The 20446-nt window shown below is 38.3% G+C and overlaps 2 protein-coding genes across 3 annotated transcripts; one reads left to right on the top strand and one right to left on the bottom strand.

Moving 5' to 3' along the window:
- Positions 1 to 2012: 2012 nt before the first annotated feature.
- Positions 2013 to 7352, bottom strand: LOC134868899 (progestin and adipoQ receptor family member 3-like). 2 transcript variants are annotated; one of them, XM_063890289.1, is made up of 7 exons: positions 7144 to 7352; positions 6459 to 6710; positions 5953 to 6115; positions 5007 to 5162; positions 4497 to 4694; positions 4317 to 4407; positions 2013 to 3945 (listed from the first exon to the last, which is right to left on the bottom strand). In XM_063890289.1, exons 2-7 carry the CDS (start codon positions 6653 to 6655, stop codon positions 3806 to 3808), a joined length of 945 nt encoding a protein of 314 aa, XP_063746359.1. In that variant the 5' UTR covers positions 6656 to 6710; positions 7144 to 7352; the 3' UTR covers positions 2013 to 3805. The 2 variants fall into 2 exon arrangements, with proteins under 2 accessions (XP_063746359.1, XP_063746358.1); XM_063890288.1 differs by having other exon boundaries at positions 7200 to 7352.
- Positions 7353 to 9689: 2337 nt separating this feature from the next.
- LOC134868330 (anthrax toxin receptor 2-like) lies at positions 9690 to 20416 on the top strand. Its single transcript, XM_063889379.1, has 17 exons — positions 9690 to 9968; positions 10501 to 10572; positions 11396 to 11467; positions 11636 to 11717; positions 11928 to 12032; positions 12480 to 12548; positions 14030 to 14110; positions 14211 to 14271; positions 15302 to 15397; positions 15918 to 15987; positions 17250 to 17328; positions 17406 to 17501; positions 17685 to 17735; positions 18391 to 18486; positions 18596 to 18769; positions 18855 to 18935; positions 20254 to 20416. The coding sequence occupies exons 1-17, from the start codon at positions 9844 to 9846 to the stop codon at positions 20290 to 20292; spliced, it is 1449 nt and encodes a 482-aa protein (XP_063745449.1). The 5' UTR covers positions 9690 to 9843; the 3' UTR covers positions 20293 to 20416.
- Positions 20417 to 20446: the final 30 nt, after the last annotated feature.

Genomic DNA, 20446 nt, shown 5'->3' with positions numbered 1-20446 from the left:
ACTAACACTGACTTTCAAGATATATAATATTTATTTTACTGCCTATGTGAAATAATATTTTGAAACATTTTTGAATGAACAAAGAATGCTGGGAAAGAAACTAACTTCCAAATGAAAATTCACTCGATTTGTGATGATACCGTTAACCTGAGCTGCTTTAGCAGTAAACACTGCTGCTGTGTCAGGCTCCACACTATTCATTACTCCATGAGGTAATATGCTGATGCTATTGTTTGCAAAGATAATTATTATACTTACAACTTCTTAGAGAATGTCTTACTATGATCAAAGTCCTTCTGAATGACAGCACGTTCACAGCATTTCCTGCAGCTCTCCGTCTCGAAAACAGAGAAACGTACATATAGTTAATGTAATAATTATCTATAGCATAGTTACACATTGTGGTACATCTTTAATTAACTAACCTTGAGAATACTAAGAGTCAGCTTTCTGTCTTTAACAGGACGTCAATGATTAAATAAGTTAAAATAAAGGTAAATGTAAGGTCATTGTTGGCATATAATCTGTTATACTTTTTAACTACTAACCCGTTAATTGCAGTAAAAAACGTTTTCTTTTTTCTGTAATTGAATGTATTGGTAAACCCAGTCAAATCAAGTACAGGCTCACTCTGTTATTATGTTCATTTTCAATCATCACTTTGTCAGGAACCCGTTGCAGAAATATGAATTACAGAATTATGAGGTGATTTAGTGATGGTATATCATTTTCAAACATAACTATCATGCTAACAAAGCCACAGGGGAAACAAAGCAGTCATTCTGGATGACAGCATTGCCATCAGACAGGGATTAAATTACACAACTATTGTAAGATTTATTTGTTTATAATAAATCTGAAGCAACTGAGACTGTCTTCGGTAAGAGAAAGAAGGATGTGTTTCAGACTTCAGAGCAACACTGTGATATTGTGATTTGACCTGTAACCTGCTGAGTCATCAGGAGGTCCATGTGTCTAACAAGCATGTCATTTTAAAATGCTTACTGAAGTGAGTTAGCTATGCTCACTGTCACCAACCTGACCACACTCACTCATACACTCCACCAACCAGGATAATTGGACTCCCTACACCCAACCACACAGTGCTTAACAACAGGGCCATCTCATGCATCACACACCCACTCAATCAGTACCTCGCCCAACTGCCATCCGGGCGTAGGTACAGAACATTGAAACGTAAAAGGGCTCAAATAACAGCCTTAAATTACAGGCCTTGCTGAGTATAACTGCCATGTGTGTTACTATCTATTGTTTTCTGTGTTATTGTTTATATATTGTATGTATATGGTGTACATAGGGATAATAAATCAAATCTAAGAAAAATCAAAGAGTTGACTTCGGCTGAACAGAAAGCCCTCCACTGTGAAACCTCTGAGAAGATTCACCTTCACAGAATACAATGGATGGTTAAATAGTAAACACACACACACCCACACACACACACAGCTCTTACAAGCAGAGACACAAGTAAATATAATGTGTGTGTTTCGACCAAAAACAAAAAATGTTAATACACTTAATTTAAATTTAAATGGGGAACTTTTGTGTCAATGACGCCCTCTACTGCTCAATAACGTGAACAGCAGCAACATACAATTTAAATAAAATAAATGTAATGTAAAGCAAATGTAAAAGAAAAAGAAATGGAACCATATTATTAAAACAAGTAATATATAAAAATGAAAGAACTGTTAAGAAAAAGAACATTAGATTAAATCTGAAAAAATAAATACTTAATATTACAACACATCTGAAATCCATTGCAATCCCTGTACTTAAAAAAATCCAATACAATATAGAAAACATGTTAAAAAATACATACATTTGGATTAAAATGGAAGTAAAATATTTGTCTAGAATGTGCAATATATTCAATAATGTGAAAGATTCACGGTTTATCTGCAGGATACTCGACATGGTAGAGATTAGGGTAAATAAAACAATGAAAATGTATGAAAGTAATTCTGAGCTGTCCAAAAAAGACTCTTGAAAACATTTCCCAGCATTCTTTATTCATTCAAAAATGTTTAAAAATATAATTTCACATAGGCACTGAAATAAATATTATACATCTTGAAAGTCAGTGCTTTGTCATACAAATGAGGCTGAAGGAAAACACAATCACAGGATAAAACAATCATGAGATCATTCAGAGAAAAGATCATGCAGTTTATGATAACTAGAGGTTTCATGTTCAGAAAATAAAAACACACGGCAAAATAAAGTCACTTTTTTTCAGCACCTGTTTTCTAGCTCTGCAGCAGTTATTCATAATTGATTCCCAACACTAAATTGTATTACATTTAGAAAACAAAAACATAGTGGCCTTATGGTGTAACAGCAAAGATGAAATCGGTCTGAGTTTGATCATTTCGCTGTTCTGGCTTAGGGTTATTGCCCCGCAACGTATTGTAACAGTTAGTGGGTATACAGTACACAAACTGAAAGATAATAAGGCAAATAAAGTATAAACATGATTGAAATATGGTAAAAACGAACACTCAACATTAAAATATGTCCCAAAGTCCACTGTGGAAAAATGTGAATAAGGTACTTTAACACTTTAACTGGCCTTATTTAAAAAACAGGATCAAATAGACAAAAGTGACGATTTTTCACACACCCAGACTTTATGAGAGACTTTATGATTAGATGGCAGCAGGAGAGCCGTCTGATAACCACTCTGGATGATAGCCTGCCTTATCAGCAGCATAAGTGCTACTGTCACTGGGTCAGCAAAATGTTCGTCTTTATCGTCCGACACAAGCTGTTGTTAAGGGGGCATTTCATCAAAATCAAAACCATTTCTTTCTTTCTTTCTAGCTATGCACATAGTTTTACTGGCTCAGGTTGACTTGTTAACCAATATACAGTCTTTCCTTAAATGATTCCTTTTAAAATGCCTTGAGCTCCAAAAACCAAACTCCCAATCACCTTTATTAGTAGTTGCTTAAATCCCGGAGCACCTAAAAATCAAAACTATGTGCAGACCAGTGAAGAACAGGAACAGATGTTTTTGTTCAAAACCCATTTAAAAAAAATCGAATAAAAGTACACAAAAAAGAAAATAATACACATGGCTAAAATATAGTTCCCACATTTTCTCAGATATTAATTGATTGTTGATTGAACTCTAACAAACTATTAAAATACTTCAGGTGGTGAGACAATTTTTCTTCCAGAGACAGGCAGTTCACAGTGTTCAAACGTTGAATTTCCAGTTTTTCATGATTGTTGTTCGGTGCTTTCCGCCTTTCATCATAAAATGTCGTACAATCTTATGGGAGCTGGTAGAGATAACAAAATCAGATGGTCGTTGCTCACACAGGCTTTTATGTTGGATTCAAAAGAATCCTTATAGAATATTTCTGTACAAAAGAAATTCAACCATGAGATAACATGATCAACAATTAAAAACACCAAACCTTAGAATTGTTCTATTATGAATCCGATGATTCCTGCTTCATGCATTAATATTTATGGTTATGGTGCTTACAAGAATTAAAGGTTTACAGTAACTTAGTTAGTATCCACTGTATGAGACAGCAGATTGCACACTGGCCTTTAACAACGGGTCAGTGAAAGCTACTAGCTACTGTCAGGCCATCAGTTTCACTTCAGCAGCTTATAGGCAAGAGATCCTGGTAGTCAGTGGTTGAAATACCTTAGCTATCACATTTTAACCAGCAGCTAAGTGTTAGCAAGTATTTCATGAGATTTGAAAGATTGGACCTAACTGATGTTTGCTGACAGCAGTTCCGTAACATTATTTGATCGGTTTAACTTAGCTGCTGCTGGTCCGGGGGCAGGACCGGCTGTGCCTGAACTGCATGATGTGTACAGCAGTCTGATGCCACCAGTAAAACATCAGCACCACCAGCACGTGCCACACCTGGTGGCTTGCACCCAGGTAGTTCAGCTGGCCTGGGAGAGAAAGGGGGAAAGCAAAGCTCTAAATAATTCACATGTTTTTTTGGGTCATTTTCATACATTATTTAAAATGTACGAGAGACAGTGTGTATAGCAGCTGACTGCACCTTCGTTAAGTGGTAATTAAGGTAATATGTTTCAGCTGTGTGATTTTCCAAGTCCGCTATTGGGATTGAACAATAATACTGAATAAATACTGTGTTTTTATATCCTTTCTGCTGTTAATGCAATACTTACCATCACAAGAATACATTACTTATCCGTGTTTTTAGCCTTTATTTAACTAGGAGTATTTACAGGATTTTTCATGTTGTGCCTCGACCAAATGTATAGCTTAGTTGAAGAGACAGAGGAGAAGGACTCACCGGGGAAATAGCGCTCAGGGATCTTGGTGACGTAGAACAGGAAGGCAGTTCCAGCTATGAGGTACATCACTAGGATGCGAGGCAGGAACAACTGCACATACAATATAAACACAAAATATACAGTCAGGAGAATTAGTTCATAGTGAATATTTATCTAAAACTGTTATGCCATTGACTTACCTGTACAACATCAGTGGATAATCCACCATTGAGCCAGACCCAGTGACAGGAGGGAACAACACTGATGCCGGCCACGCAGCAGAAGATAGCCATTCGTATCCGTTTCCAATCGTTGCTGAGGTAACGGGGGTGAATCTGAGCGCAGAAGACGGCCAGGATCAGCGACAGCACCGTCAGCAGGTACACCTGTCGCCAAAACTGCAGAGAAGGAGAGTAACCGATTACATAGAGCCTAATTAGAGCTACTCTTTTATTGACACAGAAAGGATAAACATAAGCGCACAGATACAGTCAAATGATTTAAGCTTGATTAAAAACATAATAGCAGATCAACTTAAATTGTACTTAGAATGAAATAATAATGTGTAAATCAATACACACACACACACACACACACACACACACACACACACACACACACACACACACACACACACACACACACACACACACATTGAAATGAATTCAAATTAAAAAATAAGTATAATATCTGGAGGAAAATGAACTTACAGCATTACAGTAGAAAGCGTAGAAGATCCCTGGCACGTAACAGCCAAGGATGCCGACAGAGATTCCTGCGTAGTCCAACGACAGCCAGCGACGGCAGGTCTTCTCTGATCGGTGGCACGAGAACAGGTGATACCCCACAGAACACAACATGCATACCTGCAGTGAAAACAAGCAAGACTATTGAATGAAAAAAAAAAGACATAACCTCAAACCTTGACATTTTTCACCATTTTTCAGAAATGTTACAGACCAAAAAGTTGAATCTATAAATTGGTTGGCGCATTTGAATGGACAGATAAAGAGGATTAAAGAGGGGGAGGCACGTAACGTATAGTATCCTATATACTAACGGCAAATGTGAATGACCTAGGCCTACTTGTTTCTTATTACATTATCAGCTGTGAAACACCTACAACATGAACCGTACATAGCAAACACAGACAAAGAAATACAGTCTCTACATTGAACAATGGACCTCCGAACTACACTGCCATACCTATTGTGCCTACTGCTCTTTTTAATATAACACACGGTGGTCCACCTTTACAACAGCTAACCCTACACAGCTTACAGACCTGGGTGGGTAGAGGTGACGTGATTGCACCTGTGGCAGGAAACCTGAACCTACATGAATAAGTTATACATACTTGATTTACATACAGAACACAATTCAGCTTATGAAGATGATTGTAATAAAGTAAGACCTATAAACAGCTTTAAAAAATAATAAAGGTTGCTAAAAACTTCTTTTAAAGTAGCTACATTACATACACACCAGTATAATTATTTTTAGGTAAGCATATATGCTGAAAGAACTCAGGAAAGATTATTATAAAAACCTGGAACACACTGTGTGACTGTAAAGGAACACAACATCTTTGCAACAATTCTCCAGAAAACCCCAGCGTTTGTCACTCTTTCAGTCAGCCATGTTTTGCTTTTTTACCTGGAAGCAGAAGAGTCCTATAGCGTAGATGACGTAGTCCTCTCTGTTCGCTCCAGAGGCTGGCAGTACTGTGGTGAGGTCATTGACCGCCAGGTAGAAAAAAAGCAAGAAACCCAGAAGGTGGCTCCAAATATTCACAGTCTCATTGGACAGCATAAAAATACTGCAGAAAAACATGGAGTAACAATGATGTACATGTGTCAACAAGGCAAACCTTTTCAAACATCAAATGTAGGTATTTTTCAGGCACAACTCCCTTGAATTAGAACATTTGAACTAATAGGCTTTACAGAAGGTTATAGTAGACCCCCTCTCTTCATCTCAAACTATATTTTTTAATGTTAAATGTTCGACACTTAAACATGCACGACATAAGCATAATGAAACACTACATCATTAAAATTACAAGCCAGATATGTATCATACTCCCAAATAATACAAATTGAATACAATAAAATATGTGTTAAACTGATATTTCAGAAGCATTTTTAGCACATGGATCCTACCTCCTCAGGCAGAGCTTGGAGGGCAGGTGGGCCCTGTAGCCGTCTGTGATGTAGGGGTTTTCTTTGAGAAAGAGGGGGATCTGTTCGTAGGTGTACAGCCGTATTCTCTGGGGTATGAGCACCGGCCAGTGCTGGTAGCTGCCCAGCTCCATGAAGTGGGCAGTCTTCAGCAGCTTCTGGGGCATCTTCAGCAGCATCCTGACCTCAGCAGCACCTCAGGCACAAGGCAAGTTGGGGAGGTGAAGGCTGATTCTGGGGAGAGGAATGGAGAAAAAAAGGCAGCTCGTTGTAGTTCTGGTAAAACTGGTTTTCAAGCTACTGGATAAAGATTTATGATTAGAAAACAGGGTTAACAGCTACTGTTTGTTAAATATTTCCCAGTGTTGATTAACAGCATTTGGAATTATTATTGTTATCAGCTACATGACTGCTGGGATAGCTGAAGCTAACGTTATATGTCAACTGACACCTTCATCTTCTGAAAGCATTTCTTCGTTACCACTTTGTACTAAATCCTCAGCTGGTCGACTGTTCAACGCAGACATTATTGAATATTTCACTTCAAAGTAAAGCTTTTTAAAACCAGCAACAATTACGTATTTAAACTGTGTGTGGGACCGTTTTGTTATGGTAAAGCCATCATGCTAGCAGGCTACGTTTCGGTCTTGCTCACGTCAATGCTAACCTTGATAGCCTTAGTTTAGCCAGCCAAACTGGTTGACACAGGGTCACAACGCTCACCATTACTTGGCGATATCCTTGTGCAGGAAACTCAGCCATATCCGGACTATTAAGATAGCATTGCTTTAAAAGAATAGCATTTGAGCTACCCTTAGCTACATAACACCAGCACACATTTCCTCTTCTGAATGAACCATCCATGGGTTGCGTTACTGCCACCGACTGGTAGGTGTTGAGGATTGTACTTGGAGCCATTTGTTCATAGTCTCCTGAGCTTTTCTGTGAAAATATAGTGTAAATGCTGTATACAATGAATTTCTCAAAAGCTTTTAATGAAGTCTACATTGGTATTGTGCAGTAGGCTTATTGCAGTTGTTTCAGAAGATGTCTTAACCGAGATATGAAATGAAAATCACACCCCTGTCATCTGGCATCAGTTTAATTACAGTAGACCAGGCTTGTGGCTACACCCTTAAAAACATCTCATGTGTTTTGGCTTTGATGGTGGGATTGACTGGTCACAAAGTTAACCAGTAGTGGTTTGAAAGACGAAACACTATCCCTGCTTTGTTTTTATACTGAGGACAAATCACCCTTTTTACTGCCATCAGTCTTACAGCCTGGTAGAAACAAGACCAGTTCTCCATATGGAGAGTTCTGTGCAAGCCAAAGATGAGGGGTATAACATATATAACATTCACAACAACAAACAAACATACACACACATTTTTTGTTTTGAATCACCTCTTCTGACAGCTTCTCCTACATTTAGACATTTTGCTCACATTGTTTAATTTTAAAAACTAATGTCAAATTGTTCTCTAGTCCTTCCTTTCCTTTTTTCACACTTGTTGTTTAAATGTTACATTGTGTGTTTATTTGAATACAGAAAAAAGAGAGCATTGATTGGAGGGCTGTTGCACTCTTTGTTTTGTAGTCCAACTGCTATAGCCACAATTCAAGCACACATCACATAATCCAATATGGCTTTTCATGATACAAATATCCAAGGGGGATTGCTGGCTAGCACAACATGAAACAGAATAGATGCAATTTGCTGACACAATGGCTGTGGTATGTTAATATTGAAGCGGTTTACTGCCATGACTACATCCTCCCTAAAGTTGAAATTGAAGCCGCAGGCAGTCTGTGTACTGTATCCTTGCAAACACAATGAACTGCTAATGACCACACCACAAAACAACTCCCGGATGTGTTGAACAAGACTGATGACATACATGTACATGTTTTTGCGAAGGAATATTGCTTTCAACATTATATTGCTTTTCAGACATGATGAGGAGAATCAGAGACAAGTATTATGAGAAGTATTTTTCTCGTGAGACAAAGGCAGCAAATCCTTCTGACACACCAAGGGCGTTCTTCTTGTTGATGTTGTGTAAGCATATCTCATTTGTTTTTTAAAGGAAATTGTTGCCCTTCTTTTTTCATGAGGATTAATTACATCATTATTGGGAGTTACCAATGAGTCAAGAAAGGTCCTGTAATAATACGTGATTGCTGTTCTCTGAGGAACACATGTTAATTAAGTTGTAAAAAATGTCCCCCTTCAAAAACACTCTTTAAACTAATAACAATTAGGGTCTCATTGGTTTCTAAGAGGGGAAAAGATGGCTATCTTCACTTCTTTTTGAAGGTAGCCATCTTCTTTGTTACAGAGATAATTATGTTAGGGAATATTTATGGCTCAAATATTTTCTGTAGTAGTTATTTAAGTTATCCTAACCCTCAGCCTGTCATTCTATGATTTCATCACTATTTATGCCAGCTGCTCTGGCCTTCAAAATAAAAGCATAGAGGAGCAAGATCAAAGGAAGATTTCATTTTGCATAGTCTTTCTTAATTATTTAATCATATTTTTGACAAACAATACTCATTCATGTTCCTATAGGAAGTCACATATTGCTTTATACAGTTTTTATTTAGATAACTGTTTGTATTTGTATAGACATATGAGCAAGAACATGTAATATGTACTGTCCACAGTGACAAATATATATATCATTTTATTTGAGCAATGTTAATACTGCTGGAAATGTTAGCATCTGAGCATCTTTATTAACATTAATGCTATATTTCTATCATCCCTCTGCAAACTATTGTATTACAGCAGTTGTGTTCATTAGTTTTTGAAACCTTTTTCCAGGGACTCTTGTTGATAAAAAATAACTTCTAGATAAATCTGTTACATTTTCAGCTCGGGACATGATTTTGAAGAGTCTCTGTAAGATAAATATATATATAAATTAAAATAAATATAAGCATATCAAAGCTATCCCACATACAAACACATGAACATGGTATAAAAGGAAATAACATAGTAGTATATTAAACAAGAAGTTATAGTATAGTATTTTCAAAATGATTGATTAATTGCAGAGTAGCAGTATTTTGCTGCTGTCATGTCTCCAGTTTAATGTGAAAAACCCTGGAGGAAGTCCCACTCTGTTCGTGTTGGTGGTGGTTGGAGGGCTGTGTGCAGCAGCTGTGTGCCCTGCCCAGTTTATTCCATTATCAGCCCTGCTGTCAGAGAACACACACAGGCTGTTCACTTCTACTCAGCAGTAACTTCAACATGTGAACCGCCAGGCTGATGCTGTGCAGATGATGAAAAACCCATAGCAGCTGATTTAGGGATTATTTTAAAACATTTTAGCAAACCCCCTGCTATGACACATGGATTATGGATCTGATATGGATATGTTCCCAGATCCTACTTTTTCTAAGTGTTTGTGTGAATTCATCACTGCCTGATGGCGACGACGCTTCTTGTGATGGAGCATTTGATATTTATTTTGTTTTAGACAGGTGAGTAAACACAGATTAGATCATTTGTCTGCATGCATATTTTTGCTTAAATGCAAACAGGAGCCAACAGGTACACTCCAATATATACATAAAGGTAATTCTTGTGTCAGAGCAGTCTTGACTCAGTCCTCTCCATGTATGGCTCTGTTTAGTTCTTAATGTCCCTACTGATTCACTGGAGGTTAGACGGAGTTTATTAATTTAGTTTCCTGCTCTGACCATCAGGGTATGATGTGTAGACTTGAAGAAAGTCCTCTTTTGTTACTTCCAGAGTTCATCTCAGTGTATTCTATTGTTGGGAAGCAAAAACAACCCAAGTCCCTTGAATACATTCACCCTTTCTGCCATATCAAATATGAATTTTTGCCTTTAATACAGAAAATAAATCTATCCAAATGCATTTTAATGTAATTTATTGATAGACTCCCAACTTTGTCTTCAGGGTTGGGTAGGCTGGGTATTGTATTGGGTATTTTGATACATTAAGTGCGGGTGAGTTGGATTTATGGCTCTGATGTTCCTGTTTCTGCAGGTCAGGCAGTGTGTTTGGACACTGGAATGAGATCTATGGATTCGTGGAACAGCTCACCAATAGATTTGTTAGGTAAGTTAAGTGTCTGTTTTCATCCCTCTCTCTTGTCTTCGGCACTTCTTCTCCTCCCACCCCAGCCTCAGAAAATATGGAATAATATAACACTATATAGCACAGTTCAAGACCAAGTAAAGTGTTTAATGACATATTACATTTGACTACAGTCATATCCAAACCAATAAAAAACTATTTAAACATTGAGAGGTTATAGGTCATTAAACCATGGTCAAACAGTGGTAGTGGGTAGAAAGTAGGGCATGTTTATTTTGAGCATCAGACATCATGCAGGGCCACCAACTGCTCCAAACCCCTCTGGGTTAACAGAGCAGCGGGTGTGTGTGATACTTTTAGGTTTAATAACGGGTTGCTCAATATGAGAACTAACATCTGGCCAGATGTGAAAGTTATTCTGACCACAACGGACTGTTTTCCTTCCCAGCCTGAAGGATAGAGAAAGGAAGTAACTGCGATAACGTGAGCGGTTCTGTTTCAGTGAGTGAGCAAAGCACTGAGATTTTCCTGTGAACCTGACCTCACTTTTGTTTAATAAATGTCTTGTCATGTTTTGCGACATGTTATTATCTGCTTTGATATGTGCTGTATTGTAATGGGGAATAAAATAGTGTCCTGCTGTGTTTTGATGCAATACACTTTATTATTTCACATTAAAAAGTCATCAAAACTAAAGAAATAGTTGATACAGATATCGGTTTTGTTGAAACAAGGATAAAAAACAACTTAAAATGTTGACATTAGAAGGTACAAAGCCTTTTTACAATAGTTGTTTTTGTACTGCAGATAAGATTAACAAGCTTCCTGCCTGTGTGTGTTTCAGTCCCAGGATGAGGGTTTCCTACATCGTCTTTTCAGCCAGGGCAGTCGTAATACTGCCACTAACTGGAGACAGGTACCAGCTTCGATTTTCAAAACCTTTCCACTTTTTATTAACCATCTTGCTCTACTTCCTCCTCCTCTTCCTCCTCACAGATACAAAAAAACAGTGATAGCCTGATCAAACAGAAACTGAGCTCTAATCAGTCTTTGTTTAAACGTTGTTATCTTTCTTTGTGATCAGGTCTGAGATAAATGAGGGTTTGGAGAAGCTGAGCCAAATCAAACCAGCTGGTGAAACGTACATGCACGAAGGCATCAAAGCGGTAGGTAGGCTCATCTCACACTGTGGCAGGAACTATGTTACGAACACAGATTACTTTATTTTCTAGCAGCTCCAATGGGGTTCTGGCAACAGAAAACATTACAGCAATCCAAAATACAACACAGTAAAATTGTCATTATCATTTTAGAGCAACACATGTGCACAGTATGAGTGTGAGCCTGCACTCAGTGTGTCAACTTTCCCTCCTCAGGTGTCCGAGCAGATGAAGAAACAAACTTCCCCGTCCTCCAGCATCATCATCGTTCTGACCGATGGCAAGCTGGAGGTCTTTCCCTTTGAGATGACTCTCGAGGAGGTACTCTCGTGTTTCAATCAAAATGAAGATTGTTTGAGGAGACACAATGACACATAAACATGTCTCAAATCCTTTGTCGTTTTATTGAATTACAACACTAGTAACAGTTTTTAAATGTTTTGTGATATATGCCAGTATCTACTTGGAAGCAGCAAAATATTTAATACACTCAAAATAATCAAGTTTAAAGGTATGGCAAGTTGTTTGAGTGTTTGTAAATGGGTATTTTGATATATTTTGCTGTTTAATGCAAACACAGGGCGCGTAAATGATGTACAAATTACCATTTTGGGTGCGTATTACTTTAACATAATATATACTGCCATTAAATAAAGGTAAACCACTCATGTGATATATCATTTATTTTCTGAAGACTGATCATACACATGGATTGACTGTCTGCAATGGAGGCAGAATTTGACTCACTCTTTGTGTTTTGCTTCCCAGGCTGACAGAGCCAGAGGGTTTGGAGCCAGAGTGTACTGTGTCGGGGTCATGGACTTTGACCACAAACAGGTAGGAGGACTTTCCCTGCCGTGCTGCCTTGTGAGAGACAAACTTCTCTGTTACTGATACTGTTGGTTGTTTAAACACTGAGCTTTTATCTGTCTTTGTGTGTGTGTGTGTGTGTGTGTGTGTGTGTGTGTGTGTGTGTGTGTGTGTGTGTGTGTGTGTGTGTGTGTGTGTGTGTGTGTGTGTGTGTCAGCGTGTGTTGGGTTAGCTTGTGGTCAGCTCTTAAACTGACTGAAAGCTGTTTTTGGCCCTACATTTATTAACACACATCGACCTTGTTGCTTAGTCTGTTCAAGTTCAACTAAAACCTCCTGAGGACAGCTGGCAAGGATTTATGTTTGATTTATTTCAAAATATGGAATCATTTTTATAAAGGCTTTAAGGTAGATAGATCGAGGTTGTGATATCCTTGGACTGGTTTTGATTTATTCATGCGCACGTACCAAGTAACATTCATGCTCAATAATAATGAGCCCGAATGCCTTCTGCTGACTGTGTTGACTCTAAGAAATACAAAGAAAAGAAAGGTTTTATCCTCTAAAATAATTTGAGGTATAGCATATAGAAATTACACAATAACACAAGCTAACTAACCAAACAAGGCAACAGCAACTTTCTTGTTCTTCAAGGTAAAATTGGAGTTGTTTGGTGACTTTCAACAGAGCATTAATGAGGAGTTCAGCTCCCTGTGTGGAAAGGGATGTCTGACAGAAAGGAAAACCATTACAAATATGCTAAACATAGTATACATTTGAACATATTTGGATTTCTTGTACATTCCACACACCCCTGTGCCGTGATCATGTCTGATTCCCCAAACCGTCCATCGACTGTTTTTAATGCATGGCCATAGATAAGTACCTCATACAACCTTAGCTAAAAACATTGGTCCACTGGTGTGTCTAGCCTCACTGTTATTTGCAATCTTGACTACCGTTATCACGCATCATACGTCATCTTACATTTACAGTGTTTTTTTATTTTTAAAGTGAACATTTTTTAGTTTAATTTTAGTGGCCTTACTGTTGCACAACCCCCTCCCAGAATCATCACTGCATAAGTGTTTGTTTTGCGGTTATAGCAGCTTAACCAAAATATAGTGACGGTATCGATGTGTTTAATGAGTTTTCATAAGCATATCTGAATGGCTTTAAGTTGCAAAACTCATGACTGGGGAAGTCTTCAGTTGTCAACGGGTGAAAGAGTCTCTCTGCACGGTTACTGAGCGGGTGTACTCTGCGGTCAGTACAGAAAGTCATTACATCAATCTCTGTAATTAAATAATCCCAGCATGCGTCCTGTGCTGCCATCATTAAAGCAGGAGATGAAAGCTTCAGCCAGCTGTCCAGAGCTTTCATTTCCCAAAGACAGATTTTCCCTCCCTAAACGCTGCAGAAGCACTGAACCGTAATGACCTGAAGATCTCCCAGAGAGACAAATAATATGAATTTACAGAAGGGTACATTTCATCTCTTTTGTCACAGCTTGCTGAAATAGCAGACGGCAATGAACAAGTCTTCCCAGTGCTGTCCGGGTTTCATGCCCTCAAAGACATTGTCAACAAGGTGAGGTCACGTCACAAATGACAACGAGTAAAAACTCTCGTGTAAGAGTAACATCAGACTTACAACCTGAGCTTTAACCATCATCTGTATGTCCACACAGATCCTGAAGCAGACATGCGCAGACGTTTTCACAATAGAGCCGTCGAGTGTTTGTGTGAATGGTAAGCTAGTGTTTTTGTTCCAACTGCAGCTAAAATGTGTTTAATGTTAATAAACGTCTACCAGCAATGTGAATTATCTTAAGAAATGATTGCTTGATTTCTATATTTATTTGGAAAGTCACTCTTTGTCCCCCGAGATAGAGCCTACTGAATTCTTTGCTCACTAACTTCCTTTTAGTGTCGTTGCATTTAAGATTTTAAAAGGGTTTTACCAGTAACTATTGGATGGAAAGACAATAATAGGTTGAGCACAGTGCCGCTAAACCAAAAAAAAAAACCTCACAAGGGAGAGTATATCCACCAGGGTCATTTACCCCTGTCAAGGTACACTGAAAAAGCTGAAACGTTGATTTGAATTAAATGTATTATGTCAACAAATTTCATATAACTGTATAAGTTAGTTGAAAGCAATAATATTAACTTGAACCTAATAGGTTTCATTCAAACTTAATATTATTGCTTTCAACTAACCTAATACGGTTAGGTGAAATTTGTTTACATACAGTAATACATTTAATTAAAATCAACGTTTCAGTTTTTTCAGTGTAGAATAAACCCTCCTATTGTGTTGGTGTTATATTTGACCTGTTTAAATTTGAAATATCTGACCCGGAAGAGGAGTGTTGTATTGTATGCAACAGTATAAAAAACAATATTCAGTTTTTTCAATTTATGATTTGATTTGCTGTTTTTTTTATCAAGGTAAAAAATGTGGCCTTTCTGGCCTTGTGGTTATGAATGGATAACAACTCCGTTATGAGGTAAACCCCTATATAGGGTAAAGAATAATACATTGTTTAGGGTCTTTTTTGATGTATTTAAAAGAGGGGTCATATCTTTATCATGTAGATGCATATATCACTTACTTTCAGGTTGCTATTATATGCCAATAAGGGCTTTCAAACAGGAATGACCATGAAGCATGGCTTGGTCTTTTTGACATTAATTTGCTTAAACACCATAATTGCTGTTTAATATTTGCACATGAAGAGCTATATCACAGTAATGTTATGTGTCCGATGTTTTTCAGAGTCTTTCAGTGTGGTGCTGAGGGGCAGCGGCTTCAGCGGATCCAGGAGGACAGACAACACACTCTGCTCCCTCACTGTCGATCAAAAGACGTACGGTCAGTGAATGCCTCACACTCATGACATCCCCAGCTCTGCTTTAGTGGTCAACTGATACATAATTGGCTTGTTGATGCTAATGCTAGGAATGCACCTGTAATTTTAGCAATTTGACTTGATTATTACTTACCAATATACTGCAATAAACTTTGTGATAGCATCATCTGTGAAGAGAAACATGATACGACGTGCAGATGTCTGTGCTGCAGTGGAAACTCTAAGTCATGACGTACAAGAACAAACAGTGGCTGCTTTTTATTGACTTCCACCGGAGAACAGAGGACACATTATGAGAGGGAGCAAAGGGAGGGAGCGCATGACCTCCGTCTCATTAGACTATTAACAGATCTTTTTACCGTAAGCTGCATTTCTATTGGCCTATCAGATTGTACGAAAGCCCCATTTCTTTGATGTGTGCCTGTCCTTTTACGTCTTTATTATTGGTAACTGTTGTTTATTTTAAAAGAACATCCCCATCTTTGTAGGCAGTAACCATGCTCTGTCTCTGTTTCCTCTCAGACCAGAAGCCAAAAGTAGTGACAGATGGGTATCTGCTGTGTCCTGCTCCTGTTCTGCACGAGGTCGGACAGTAAGTCACATACATATGCGAAGAGTGTGAAACTGTAAACAAGTTAAAAAAAGAAAAACTGAGCCTGATAAGCACAAGGGTTCTTACTTAAATCAAAACAGCTTGAGCGGTAATTACAAATGTAATAACAAATATGGTGTCAGAATAAAGCATTCTGGTCATTGTTATTTAAGGTAATGGTTTACAGCTCTAGATACCCGTGTGATGAACATCCACAATCATTTCTTACTTTACAGCTAAGAATCCACACTTGTGTTTGAATACCAAAAATGGTGCCAGAAGCTTTCATTATTCCTGGTCACATGGTCAGTTTTTCTTTTTCTACCTTACTTTTCAGTACACTTTGCTTTGCTGCTTAAATGAAAATATCAGAAAATACAGAAAAAAACTTGTAAATTCTTGAAAGAGTCAATCACTTCATTTCAAACCGTCAAGACAATAATGAGCCTGTGTTAACCTTAAATACAAAATACATTTTGAATAATGGAATCGTGTGGCTCTGGAAAGAAATTCGGCATGGAATCCTTTTTATTACAACACTGTGGTGGTTTTCGTATGACATCACCAGCTTGACCAAGGCTTGTACAGAACAATTGGCCCGACACAAATATGTAGCAACACTTCAGAGCTGATGCATGGTAAGTAATAAGGACGATTGCTATTATGTAAACAGAATACTGAATTTATGACTGTAAAAAACTGTAAAACCCTGTGAACCCGTAATTAATCATTCAATCCGTAAACAATATCATAACACTACGCCCGTTCAAATGCAGCAGGTTGAAATTAAAAACACACAATCTGTTGTGTGTGTGACGGAGAGAGAAACAAGAAGAGTGTTTACAGTCGAACTATCAGCAGCTCTAGGTGTTGGATGAGCTGAAGCCAGTCCGACCAGAATATCTCTGTGGCATTTAGAGAGCGAGCCAAAGCTGATTTAACTTCGCCCACTTCCAACAGCATGCTCCTCCCACTCCCCCTGCGATCTGTCCCCAGTCGCCTCTCACTTTCCCTCACCCACTCACACACTCCCAAACACTGAATCACTCACGCATAGCTCTATCATTTCTCAGGGTACAATGCTGAAGCAAAATCAAGTCCAACCCCGACAATTTGGAACCAAACTCTATTCAAGTGCCAAATATAACTGTAAACAAGGAAAATAATGAGTGTATTAATGCAAAAAACCTTTGTGCCTTGTCACCGTGGTCCTATGTTTCACTCGCATCTGTCAATAGTTGTGTCTGTCTAATTATCTGCAGATCAATAGAAGTGCTGGTCAGCATCAATAATGGACAATCCTACATCTCCAGTCCCATCACCATCCATGCTATAACATGTGTGAGTATCAATAACAGAAGCACTTCTCTAGGAGCCTGGTGTAATGTGTGTATCTGATCAGTGTGTGTGTATTTCAGTCAGACGGGACTTGGGTGCTCTGGCTGCTGCTGGCTCTGTTGCTGCTGCTGGCTCTGGTTTTATTCTGGTGGTTCTGGCCTCTCTGCTGCACTGTGGTGAGTTTAAAGTCTCTGGGTGTGTATATTTCTCAAGTCAGGAAGCACGTCATAATTCCATGCTATTGTTATTAATGGAGGTTTAACGTGTTGCATTTGAGACCAGGGTTCCTCTAGTAACACTCCTTTATTCTGCGTAGAGACGATTTTAAATGTATTATTTTTATATATCGTTTTTAACAGGTGATCAGAGACCCTCCCCCCTCTCGCCCACCTCCGCCACCTCCTGTCATTGTAAGTAGATCACAGACTTTTGAAAACAGACTCTCTTTAATATTAGTCTTTGGGCATTCATTCCTTAATTTGACAGTGTAGCAGGTACATGCTTCCAAGATACATTAAAAAGGGTGAACGGTCCGAAGAGGTCACACTGACAACTTTAAAATGCGTTACGGCTTGGTGCTCTCATCAGTCATCCTCTGGGGTTTTTTCTAGGGTTCCTGTTTTCTACCTTTCCTTGTATAAAAGTTATTGATCTTTGGTAGAAATCTGTCAACCATGTCAAGATAGAAGAAGCTGAATAGAACTCAATAGTGCTCGACAATCTGAAAGCCAGCATCTACTTACAGTTTGTGGTAATGCATCGCTTATGCAAGGTGGATTAAAAAATGCTAGTAATAGCCTCTAAAATATCAACATTTCCTACTTTTTTGGATCTTTTTATATATCTTTAGGTGTTTAGACTAGCAAATCATGACATGTAAAGACTGTACTTTGAAACTGGGATGCACATTTTTCATTTTCTGGAATTTTTAAGACACCATGCTTCATTAAGAAAATAATTGTCGGATTACATTTTAGAAACAGCCCTCGACTAAAAATCCAATGTATAATTAAAAATGAGAGTACTTTGGAAAAGTTATTCAAATTGACTTTTGTTGTTTTTAAGGAGCCAGAAGAAGATATGTCACCCAAACACAGATGGCCTACAGTAGATGCTTCATACTATGGGGTCAGAGGCCCTGGAGGAATCACACGCATGGAGGTAAAAAAAACAACAACATTTCATATATTTTACTCTTTCTACCAATATTTATTCAGACAAGTTTTCTTTTCGTGATTACAAACGCTTACTATTCACTGTCTGTGTGCAGGTGCGTTGGGGGCAGATGGGCTCCACAGAGGAAGGGTCCCGTCTGGAGAAAGCTAAAAACGCTGTGGTCACCATGCCAGAGGGAGAGGAGGAGCCCATCATGTCCCGACCCCCACCACGCCCTCCTCCAGTCTTCACCCCCCCGCCACAGTCCAAATGGTACACTCCCATCAAGGTGAGACAATAACCAGCACTTATACCAATAACGGTTATTGTTAGCATGTTTTATTTTCAGGGAATTAACATTGTTTGACCCTCAGGGGCGTTTTGATGCGCTGCGGGCATTACTGAGGAGACAATACGACAGAGTGGCAATCATGAGGCCGACAGCCCAGGACAAGGTAACACACATCTATCAAACAATGCTGCTCACCAATATAGAATACTTACAATATTCCTTCCTGCCGGACGGTCTGCAGGCCCCAAAACATAATTTATCACCAGTTGATTGGATCAGAAAATGAACCTCTTGACTGCATAATGATTTAATTATGATATAGAAAATAATATAGCCCAATCTTCACACCCTATAATTATCTTCCCAACAGGCAGATAACGACTTACATTGAATAGTGTTCACGTATAAATAACAGTCTAATGTCAACAGTGTGGCGTCAAAAACAACAGCCACAACTCTGATGATTTAGGATTGTTTATCCTTACGATACTCGCTGTGGGATATGGATTATGTAGCTCCATAAGTGGGTTTCTCTGATGCAGTTATGATGTTTAAAAGCATACATTTCTTTTATTGTGTATAAGATGCATTCAGAGGTGGGATCTAACTAAGGACATTTACTCAAGTACAGTTCTTCAGTACAATTTTTAGATACTTGTATTTAAAATGCTACTTTGTACTTCTAATCCACTACAATGCAGAGAATAATCATGTACTTTAACTCCACTACATTTATTTAGTACCTTTAGTTACTCTACAGTTTTGGATTAATGATGTGAAATATAATCAACCCTTCAATCAGACTTTAGTTACACCTGGAGTAAAATCACAAGCTACCCTGCAGTATACAAAGTCATTAAAACTAGCTGCACCTTTACCAGCTTTGATAACACTTTAAAGCATCAATGATTATAATCAAAACACATCATATCTATTATTCTGAAATGGACCAATCTGCTGAATGACTTTTTTTACTTTCGGTACTTTAAGTATATTTTGATGCTGATACTTTTGTACTTTTACTTGAGTCACGTTTTGAATGCAGGAATTTTACTTGTAACAGAGTATTCCTACACTCTGGAATTACTGCTTTTACGAAAAGATCTGACTTCTTCCACCTCTGGATGCATTTCACTTGTTTTAAAAGCTTTTCCTTTTTCATAGTCTTAAAGGATAAAGGATAATGACAGCTTTCATTAAGACCAATTCAGATCATTTAAAATGTCACATGCCTCACCTCTCGTTTGCTGTTTCCATTTTATATAAAGTTTAACAACTTAGATTAGATATTCCACTTCATTAATAAATGTATCTGACTGTAGAGTGTGTGTGTGTGTGTGTGTGTGTGTGTGTGTGTGTGTGTGTGTGTGTGTGTGTGTGTGTGTGTGTGTGTGTGTGTGTGTGTGTGTGTGTGTGTGTGTGTGTGTGTGTGTGTGTGTGTGTGTGTGTGTGTGTGTGTGTTGGTGTTCTGGTGTGTTCAGGGCCGCTGCATTAACTTCACCAGAGTTCAGAGTCACTGATGTTCAAACACGTGGATCGACACTTTTCACTTTAGTCCAGCTTGACCAAAGACGGCCGACAGGTACAGAGGAGATAAATGTTTGGATTCAACGTGTATTGTAAATAAATGTCTTTATTATGATGTTTAACTGTTCCATTTTGTGAACACCAAAC

Source organism: Eleginops maclovinus, chromosome 8 (assembly GCF_036324505.1).
Source record: "Eleginops maclovinus isolate JMC-PN-2008 ecotype Puerto Natales chromosome 8, JC_Emac_rtc_rv5, whole genome shotgun sequence".
Lineage (NCBI taxonomy): Eukaryota > Metazoa > Chordata > Actinopteri > Perciformes > Eleginopidae > Eleginops > Eleginops maclovinus.
This window is presented reverse-complemented; position numbering and strand designations above follow the sequence as displayed.